Source organism: Gadus macrocephalus, chromosome 14 (genome assembly GCF_031168955.1).
Source record: "Gadus macrocephalus chromosome 14, ASM3116895v1".
In the NCBI taxonomy this organism is placed as follows: Eukaryota; Metazoa; Chordata; class Actinopteri; order Gadiformes; family Gadidae; genus Gadus; species Gadus macrocephalus.
The window spans coordinates 7,451,826-7,462,702 of NC_082395.1; the positions used below are offsets into that span (position 1 = coordinate 7,451,826).

Here is a 10,877-nt window from a genome sequence, read left to right on the forward strand (position 1 = left end):
CCCCTGTGGTTAAGAGCGAAAGTTCGGAAGTGAGCTCTTTATTGATGAGTATTGATGCCTTTGAGCAGGCACAGTGGTGTTTTTTAACCCAAAATATTGAAGATTGTTTGCAGGAAAAAACGAATAATGTTATACCAATAATATTCTGATTATTTTTTAATTGAAGTAGGCTACACTTAAAAAATATGTAATTCGCCTGTCGCTGAGGCACTGAAGTAGGCTACACTTAAAAAATATGTAATTCGCCTGTCGCTGAGGCACGTCAGTAGGCCTATATCAAAGCAGGTTTTGGAGAAGTTTTGGGCGGAAAAGGATTTAATTTCTTCCATGATCAATCGACACTTTGCGATATGGAGGGGTATATTAAAGACTTTAAAATACATACAGAAGGTAACAAGCTTAAATTCAGTTGGTATTCTGGCGATCCGCACAATCTGATCCACATTACACACTTTTTCTTGTCCCGATGTGGCTTTGGAAAAGGGATGAAATATACCCCATTCTGCAGCCTCCCGGGATACCGACTGTCCGGGTTACATGTAACCCAAGCACATCGTTTGACCATGTTTTGTGGTTTTACACAAACAACATAAATTCACCATTAAATTGTTATATTATGCTTCCTCCTTGTTGTTTTCAAGGAGTTGTCAGAGCCGATGTCCCAGTGTAGTTGAGTCTGGAATGTCATTGGCTCATCTGCGTTCTAAGGGCGGAGCTTAGCGACTGGTCGATTGTTGCTTTATGACTATCAATTAAATCTATTCGTTTTATTTTGCGGTGGATTCAACTAATGCATTTATATATATATAATATATATTTATCATAGCGTATTTGTTTTTTTAAATCTCACAAAGCCGAATAAATATCCTAATCACAAAGTTCCTAGTTATAGCGTCATAGTTGGCAGCAAACAGTGAACTCCTCGTCACTGCTTCGAAGTAGATGATTGGCTAATATTTATGCTCGACTGCGCTCACGGAGTAACCAGACTGTGCCTCTTGTGTGGGACACTTCTTGTCTTCTCAGATATTGAAGGCGGTCAATGCTAATAGTTATTTCGACAAACAACTTAGTTTAGGAAAAAACAATCTAAGGTAGGAGAAATATTCGTGTTGGTACACGTACCGTATGATGGGAGAAATGCACTTGAGCGATTGTCTTTGAGCCATGTCATTATTATCGCTGTAGGAGCAAACAGTGTTGTTGTATACGATGAAGCAACATCGTATGTAAATGTGTTGAATGGGTCTGCTCAAACCACGAAGAGTGGATCGGCCGATAGCTAGCTCTAAATTAGCTGGCCTCCACCGCATTTACGTTTAGTAAAGTATGCATGTTTTTTGTAGCGTTTTGTGAGTCGTGTTGCAAGGGAGGTTGTGTGGTGAATGGTGTACATTTGGCAGTTGATACATTTCTCGATAACAATTGCAGTTGACCAAAAAGGAAGTAGAACTCAGATAGTCAAGTCACTTACCTAGTAGTCAAACACACACGCACGCACGCACAAAGTACAATATTGAGGGTGCAGGAGCTTTATATTAAGGCATGTTACATGTGTGAAATTAATTTAATGACTAGGTCAGACATGAGGCTGCCCTGTGTTCTCCTGCTCTGCCTGGGAGCTGCCACGGTCTCCGCTGCCTTTGTGCTGTCCCCGACGTAAGTAACGCTGTGATACATATGCCCCCTGTGGCCACGACACAACCCCCCTTGCCACAAATGTCCCTCCTGGCTGTGATCCATATGATCATGTTTTGAACACACGTCGATAAGGAGTCAGTCGAACATAGGTCATGATAATAACATTACACTGGTCTTTTTTTTTTTTTTTTTTTTACCACTTTCCAATGGAGCAATCGCTCATTGGACTGACTCATGATGACTCCTCGTGACTAACTCACAGACTATTGGTACGCCGCGAGACAGACCATTAAATCCTCTTAATTGGTTCGTCCTCTCGGTTGTGTGGCAAGTGGCGAAGTCACGCCCCTTCCGGTAGAGCCCATGATGGGACCTATGAGATCGAAAACTATGAATGGGTTACAATGGAGAGAAAGTAATTATGTTCTGGTCCCAGTCTTTATATGCCCCGGATTACCCATATGTTCTTTGTGGATTTAAATGATAATTTTTCATGCAAAGAAAACTAAACATTTTCGTGAAGAAGTTTGATAATGTTAGGTTTTTTCAAGGGGAGGATAAAAGCATCAAAAGTAGTGAAAAACATTATAAGTTGGGGCATGTGGAGAGTTTCAGTTATGTCGATGGGGAGATTGTTGGTCTTGTCCACGCCAGTCGCAGGGAGCGTGACGGCACATACCAGACATGTAGTCTTTCTCATTGTGTTTTCTCTACAGCCTTTAACTGAACAATTGCACAATAAACGGTCAAACTCTTGACATGAACATTTATCATTTCAATCCACAAACAACATATGTGGGGCATAATCCGGGGCATATAAAAACTGGGACCAGAACATAATTACTTTCTCTCCATTGAAACCCATTCATATTTTTCGATCTCATAGGTCCCATGGGCTCTACGGGAAGGGGCGTGACTTCGCCGCTCTATACAACAGTCTTGTTTTTTTAAGTCCATGGTTTGAGCGCAGTGCTTTAGTTAACATGGACTATTGGTTAAAACAGAATTTAGGTTTGCAAGAACTGGATTTCAATGTTTGTGAGTATTGGGAGCACAGTAGCAAACATAACAACCACTAAACTTCAACTCGTTCTTGACTTTTTCTTCAATACACTATTATCCATTTAATTGTTATATTACATTGAAATGCCAAATAAACCGACAAGGCTTACAGCCTTGCATTTAAAACATATATTTTTAAAACAATATAGAAAAAATATATATTCAGTTTGCCATCCACATAGTTTCCTTTTGTGAGCCTCTTATAAGTGATGACCCAACGTTTGAAAACCCTGGTTCTGTGTGGGCTTTTTTTACAGACACTGGACAAAACTCATCCTGACCCATCACTGGCCGACGACCTTCTGCAAAGTGAGTTCCCTTTATTTTGTAGTCTAAGTCCTCATTCATCTTATATTAAATGATCTTAACCTCAAGTCTGCAGAATATGACGCGTAACACATGTTTGGTTGTTCCAAAGTGTAGTCAGAGTCTCACCGATCTTATCTTCTTTCATAGCTTCTTGTTTTGTTTTGTTTCTCAAATGAGCTTCAAATAGGCATGTACAGTTGGTATAACCTAACCATGTGTAATGTAGAATCACATCCGTAGGTAAGCAGGCCGTTTATGAATTGTAAATAGACATGAAGGGAAACTAACAATGACCTATTCGGGAAACGCCCATCACTGGGTTTCTGTAAACCTGGTCACAAGACTGTGGCATCCCCTTGGATTAGGCAAGATTGTATTTCATGGCCATTAACTTGGTTTCAAGAATTTCCCTACACACTACTATAATAATGTTTATTCAGGGTTGGCGTTTGTAGCTTTTCTGCTATTCTTGCATGATATTAAGTTAAGTCTATTTGTATCAGAGTTGCACATTATCACACGTTTCTATATCGCTTTCTCATCAGCACACAAGCAGTATTGTTTCAACACTACAATGTCATTTCAACAATGAAGGATGTTGATTCTTAACAGGGCCCAATTTGATCTCGAAGCTTTAATAGTAATAGCAGAGCATTCTGAAGTTGTGTATTTCAGATTGAATAAGGATAGTTCTGATGGTTGTCATCCATTGCAGATGGAACACTGCCAACCCAAATTCAACTATTGGACACTGCATGGACTCTGGTGAGTGTGTGTGCGTGTGCGTGTGCGTGTGCGTGCGTGTGTGTGTTTTTAACTTTTTCTTTGTATTTGTATTTAGGCCGGATAAAGGGTTGGAATGTAATTCATCTTGGGCGTTTAACTCTTCATTAATACAGGTGAGTTGTTTCCTTTGTAATTGTGATGGGTAAATTTGCTGTGTTGGCTGGTGTTAATGTCTTTATGTTCATCGTCTCCAGGACATCATAGAAGACATGAAGAAAAGCTGGCCAGACCTTAAACATCCAAGTTCCACTGGATTCTGGTATAACAATCAATCTATAGCTAATCGAATTCAATGCATTGTGGTCTTCATAACTGATAAGGGTTTTTATATAAGGGTTAAAATGGTAATTGTCTTTGGCACCTCAATAGTTTAATAGGCAATGCAAACATTTAAATGAATACATTTGAAGCCATCTAGGAAGAGCTTTAAATCTTAATTTTTCCAACCTTTGTTTGCATAGACCTGCAATCAGATTTTTCTTATACAGCAAATTGGCCCACGTTGCAAATCATTTCTCAATATACTATTCAACCAATTATGAGCGTAGGAGTCACGCAAGTTTAAATCAAAATCTTTTCCCTTTAATTTGTAGCTATCAAACATAATGGAATTAAACTGAACATGTGTTTTATCAAACCGAGACAATTCTAGACTTCCTTTTCAACATTTTCACTGACTGCACAGGTCTGTTAAGTATACACCATAAATTGTCCAACTAATTTGCTGTACCTGTGGGGGGGGGGTCTACTTGTTTGTTTAGGAAGTACGAGTGGCAGAAGCATGGGACCTGTGCTGCCGCAGCACCCGACCTGGACAGTCAGCACAAGTACTTCAGCAAAGCTCTGGAGCTCTACCATAAAATAGATCTTTCCAGGTAACCCTCCGCCAACCCCCCCTATAGACTATTGTAAAAACTACGGAGTAACAAGAGTTTCACAAGACAGACCTCACTGTTTGTGCCCTTTTGTGAGTCACTCCACCAAGGATGTTCACTACAATGTGCCAATTTCATGTGTTCCTAAAACCCTAGTGTTCTGAAGAAGTTCAACATCACGCCATCAGAAGAGTTCTACAAGGTTAGTCTGTTTTTAAATACATAGTTTATAAAAATCACGCTCTATTTATTGGTTCTATGCTTCTCCTTCACTGTTTCATATGAAGCTTGAGATCTTTATAGCTTTGTATATTTATGCATTTATATATTGCTTATGGATTTTTATTTAAAGGGATTGACCTCATAATTGTGTAATTTACTAGTCATAATGTGATTTCAGGGTCATCAAGGTGTGCATTAAGCATCAGAAAACCATTGCAATCTCACATCATTTAAGCCTTATCGATTTCCTTCTATTCCTTCATGGTGATTTAATGGGTGAAATCGACCACCCACCTGAAATCCAGAGTCTTTCCAATAATGAGTTCATTAGCTGACTTTGCGATGTATATTCAGATCTTTTTTGACATAGATATTCAGTCGGTGTGTAGTGGATACATCCCTCTGTGATATGTTTGGATACTTAACATTTTTCGATCCTGTTGTCCATTACTTTAACTCAGGTTGTCAGGATGTACATGCAGGTTATGTTGAACAGGCTCTTCTGCCAAGACAGTACCAGCTCAACTCGCCTCGACTCGCAATTATTAATTACTCGATAATCACAATTGTGATTATCGAACATGGCAGGATCAGCGAGCAAGAACACGCCGTTGAAAGTGACAGAGGTGGAAACGCTCCTGTGTGTAACCCTCTCTGTTTATGTGTCGCGTGGTCGAGAATGTGTCACAGTTTCGTGCATGTGTGCTATGACGACCCGCCCACGTTAAAGAGGAACTTTCTAGATGGAAAAAAGACGTTCCGGATACCAAAACAAGTCGTGCCACGCTAAGTTGTGGCGAGTTGAGCTGGTACTGTCGGTGGAATAGGGGCGCTAGCTCTGTGTGTCTAGTCACTACTAATATCTGCACGTCTGTTTAGTTTCCAGCCATCGAATCCGCCATAGAGAACTTCTACGGGGCCAAGCCGAAGATCCAGTGTGATCACCACACGGTACATTGAATCCAAAGCACTCACTCACTCACTCACTCACTCACTCACTCACTCACTCACTCACTCACTCACTCACTCACTCACTCACTCACTCACTCACTCACTCACTCACTCACTCACTCACTCACTCACTCACTCACTCAAAAACTCACTCACTCACTCACTCACTCACTCACTCACTCACTCACTCACTCACTCACTCACTCACTCAAAAACTCACTCAAAAACTCACTCACTCACTCACTCAAAAACTCACTCACTCACTCAAAAACTCACTCACTCACTCACTCACTCACTCACTCAAAAACTCACTCACTCACTCACTCACTCACTCACTCACTCACTCACTCACTCAAAAACTCACTCACTCAAAAACTCACTTAACAAAGTTTGACAAGCTGAGCTGCTACATCATCTGCACCACATGGTGGTCACACTTTGTTGACCGTGCTGCATGTGACGTTCCCTTCTTGTCACATGCTGGATGTCTGATTTCAGCACTTTTCTCTCTGTCTCTGTTGTATTCATTTGGTCACACACAATTTGGAATATCACATACAAATATGTTCATTAATCATGAGAATAATATACAGTACATATCAATGTCTTTTATAATTATCCTGTTAAAGTGTTTCTAGTGGTATTGAGTACATATTTGTCAATGAGTTTGTCAAAGTAATGGAATGGATGTTATTTTATAACCGACTAAAGTGTTTCTCATCATCTCTCGTGTTTCACAGGGAAATGGTGCCCAGAGCCTGGGGCAGATTGAGATCTGCTTCGACTCTGACTTCACGTTGCTCGACTGTGAAAAGGGCAAAGGGCGCGCCAGGGCCTCTGAGTTTAGGGTGTGTGACCAGGATAAACCTGTGTACTATCCACCTCTGTAATGACGCCCACGACATGGCCACAGCAGCACACTACATGAGTGCATCCATTCCTACTGCTCTGGCAATACTGGAAACCTTTATTGTTTTTCATGGCTAGGGTGACAGCCATCTGAACTTGGATCGCTAGGTCAACCTCAAATCTTTGTAGGTCATGTGCCAAGTTTATGACAAAAATCTGGAATGCGGACAATGAAACTGAGGTTTTGAGAGGTTTATACACATACACACACGCACGAAGGCCACACACATGTTTGTACAATTCAAGGATCTCTATGCACGGATAAATGCACACATTTTTTTGTGCCTTCTACTCGATTGACTGTATGAAAAAAAAGAATTAATCTGCTTTTTATCAATGGTATTGTATTGTTGTACTTGCAAATACAGGAATTCAAGTCATGTATTTATAGGAGGAGCGGGCTCACAATAAAATTACTTGATTCATTACTTGATTCTAGCTATGGTATGATTTATAAATGTGTTCTACTTGAAGTTGTTTGCTTTAAATCAAAATAAAAACATTTACAACAACGGTCTAATAATGGTCTGAGACTGAGTGCTTGGTTTAAATGGGCGTGTTTAAAGGGGACCTATTATGCTTTGGAGCGTGCCTTGGAGCGTGCGCGAGCAGATTTGACCAGGCCATGGACCAGGCATATGAGGGGGCGTGGCAGGAGTACGTCTACGTAGATGTTTCCCGGAAATGTGAATCGCAATCGTTGTCCCGAGCATAGACATCTTATATGATAGACGGAGCATCGAATGCTACCGCCTACTGGTGCTGACGAGACGCGGGGCCGCCATTGGAGTGGTCATCCGCTCCACTCAGTGTAATCCGTTTGGCTGGAGCAATGAACTGTCAGCGCATTTAATTAATCATACCTCACTGAATACCACTGATTTTCATGCGGTTTTTTGTCATACATGTAGTGATGATAAAGGCCACATGGTTTGGCTTGTTTTATTATTCAATACCAATTATACCAATAGTACGGTAATGTTAAATCTTACTTGTGAAAAGTAATCCCCCGATTCCTATTGTGGATGGTCCGCCGATTTGAGCAGGAATACGCTGAACAACAGCCCGGCATCCTGTTTCTGCTGCTGTTGCTGCTCCCGGTTGACCACTCCAAGATGGCGACCGTATTTCTCGCGTCCCAGCAGCCAATGCTCCGTCTATAGAAGAGATGTCTATGGTCCCGAGTGAGCGCTCTGCACAGCCACCCCAGACTGTCAGCAGGGAACACGTCGAAATGCATGTACGTCATTATTTGACACTTTAGTATGGTTAAACATGACTATCAATCATTATAACAACGTTTATAGGTCATAAAAGTCGAAAAAGCATAATAGGTCCCCTTTAAGGTCTATGAAATGTGTGTAAACAAAGGTTTTGGCATCATCTTGTGGTCATTGTTTGAACTGCAATCCCAGTTTCAGCACATTCAATATATGCATCAACATTGAAAATAAATGTATTTTGTAAAATTCTTGTGCCTTAAAGTGAAGCATCACAATTTGGTTCATAGGCTTACGTTTAAGTTTTTATTTATACGACCAATAATTGATCCACTTTGTCGTGTTTTGCAAGATATTGCGTCATTTCTGCTTCGCGGTGAATATCAAGGGCAGTCGTAGATGACGTGAGTAGTTCAGTGTTGATAATTTGATTTGAATCTGTGAAAAGCCCCATTCTGTAACGTGAGCCTGTATGACAAAGGGGCATCTGAGGCTGGAAGAAAACAAAACATAGATGATGCAATACCGATAAAATCAGTGGGAAAAGGGGTAGGCCTATAGATGAGAATCAATTATATTATTATATAAATCACATAAATATGCAGATGTAAAGCGTCTTCCTGCATGCACTACTCTACTAAATCTACTCTATCAAGGAATATAACATTATGATCTCTTTGAAAGAGCCTTAATCCACCAAATTCATAATCCCCTAGCCCAACCCACACACAGATTCAACGCAGCTCAAAATCGATTTAACGTTAAGATCATTCTCAGAATGTAATATAATGTTCTATACAATGAATTAACCTCTAAGTGAGTCAAATTAGTTATTTGCCGATTGTAGTTACAACAAACAGTGTGTCCTGACTGACCTCCCCTTGATCAAAATACTGTAAAATTACTGTTGCCCTCACTAACCCACTCCTCCGTTGTTCCTCCCTCTCTCTCTCTCTCTCTCTCGCTCTCTCTCTCTCGCTCTCTCGCTCTCTCTCTCTCTCTCTCTCTCTCTCTCTCTCTCTCCTCTCTCTCTCTCTCTCTCTCTCTCTCTCTCTCGCCTCTGGGCTTATGTAACACTGCAGTTCTGCAAAGCTGCTGATGTGACAGATCCAGGTACACACTCACACACACACACTGGCCTAATTGCGCTGTACTCCCTGCGCGTGTGGTTGTGCTGTACAGAAGTGTATCATCATGACACCGATTTTAACAAGGGGCCAGAGCCCTATATATTCAATGATGTCGGTTTCTAATGGACACCTCTGCTATAGGGACGTCCTTCATTGTATCTGGGGCGGATCGTGTCGTGGTTTGGGCAGCGCATTTCTGTCTGTCTTTCTGTATTTAAACTCACAGTGATAGATGACAAGGGAGAGGGGTGGGGGAGGTAGAGGGAGATAGAGAGAGCTTGGGCAGGCTGGAGCAGTGAAACAGAGACAGGTCATGCTGGCAAGCCATGTGACCTGCCCAGCTGTTGTTGTTTGTTGAAACTAAAATGCAAGGGCAGGATAAAGGGAGGGGGGGGGGGGGGGGGGGGGGGGCTGGAGGAGGAACGGGATAGAGAGGCGAAACATGTGAGGGCTGACTAGACGGAGGATGACATGTCTTTAACGAGGGGGGGTTTCATCTTGTACACACAATGTAACCAGCGACAAGCCATCGTTCTGCAGCAGGGGATAGAGAATCCCCCGCTGCACACACACACACACACACACACACACACACACACACACACACACACACACACACACACACACACACGAGAGAGGGAGATGAAGACCGGCTCAGAGAAGTGCGAGAGAGGTAGCTCAGGCACACACACACACACACACACACACACACACAACACACACACACACACACACACACACACACACACACACACACACACACACACACACACACACACACACACACACACACACACACACACACACACACACAAACCAGAACACACACACCTCTCCCTTGCACCGATCCAGCCCAGTAGATTTATGTTGCCTCTCCCTCTGTCCCTCTCTCTCTTTCCCTCTCAATCTCTCTCTCTCTCTCTCTCTCTCTCTCTCTCTCTCTCTCTCTCTCTCTCTCTCGCTCTCTTTCTTTCACTCTGTCTCTCTCTCTCTCTCTCTCTCTCTCTCTCTCTCTCTCTCTCTCTCTCTCTCTCTCTCTCTCTCGCTCTCTCTTTCTTTCTCTCTGTCTCTCTCCCTTACTGCAGCCACATTCTGCTGCCCTGCTGAGAACAGAGGACAGTGTGAACACCAAGTCGGAGGTTCAGGGAGTCGTGCTTCTGCGCAGACATCCACGCACTGCAGGCTGAGATCCACACAGGAAAGGCACGGAGAGGGAGAGTGACAGAGAGAGAGGGAGCGAGAGAGAGAGAGAGAGAGAGGGAGCGAGAGAGAGAGGGAGAGAGAGAGAGAGAGAGAGAGAGAGAGAGAGAGAGGGAGAGGGGGGGGGGAGAGAGAGAGAGAGAGAGAGAGAGAGAGAGGGAGCGAGAGAGAGAGGGAGAGAGAGAGAGAGAGAGAGAGAGAGAGAGAGAGAGAGAGAGAGAGAGAGGGAGCGAGAGAGAGAGGGAGAGAGAGAGAGAGAGAGAGATGAGAGAGAGAGAGAGAGATTAAGAGACAGAGAGCAAGACACAGGTAACGAGTGGGCCGCATCAGAAGGACAACTTCACGATGGGGAAGGATGAAATTGCGTCGCCGGCTGCACTGTTGATTATGGGATACCGTAGTTAGGAGGGGAGAAGACACTCTATCAAATAGAGACCACTGCCTATATTCTCAGTCTTGGGACCCCAGACAGGGAGAATGTTCTTATTATGGGATAGATAGACAGGCTTCATTGTTACCATGGATACTAACATGCGAAAATTCACAGTGAGAAGATGGTTTTCAATTTATTT

General features: G+C 42.6%; 1 protein-coding gene across 1 annotated transcript; it reads left to right on the forward strand.

The window, feature by feature from the left end:
• The first annotated feature begins 852 nt into the window (after window positions 1–852).
• On the forward strand, window positions 853–7,278 carry rnaset2 (ribonuclease T2). Its single transcript, XM_060071029.1, has 10 exons — window positions 853–1,094; window positions 1,579–1,659; window positions 2,961–3,012; window positions 3,728–3,777; window positions 3,854–3,911; window positions 3,993–4,057; window positions 4,560–4,673; window positions 4,830–4,875; window positions 5,775–5,846; window positions 6,587–7,278. The coding sequence occupies exons 2-10, from the start codon at window positions 1,586–1,588 to the stop codon at window positions 6,734–6,736; spliced, it is 681 nt and encodes a 226-aa protein (XP_059927012.1). The 5' UTR covers window positions 853–1,094; window positions 1,579–1,585; the 3' UTR covers window positions 6,737–7,278.
• The last annotated feature ends 3,599 nt before the right edge of the window (window positions 7,279–10,877 follow it).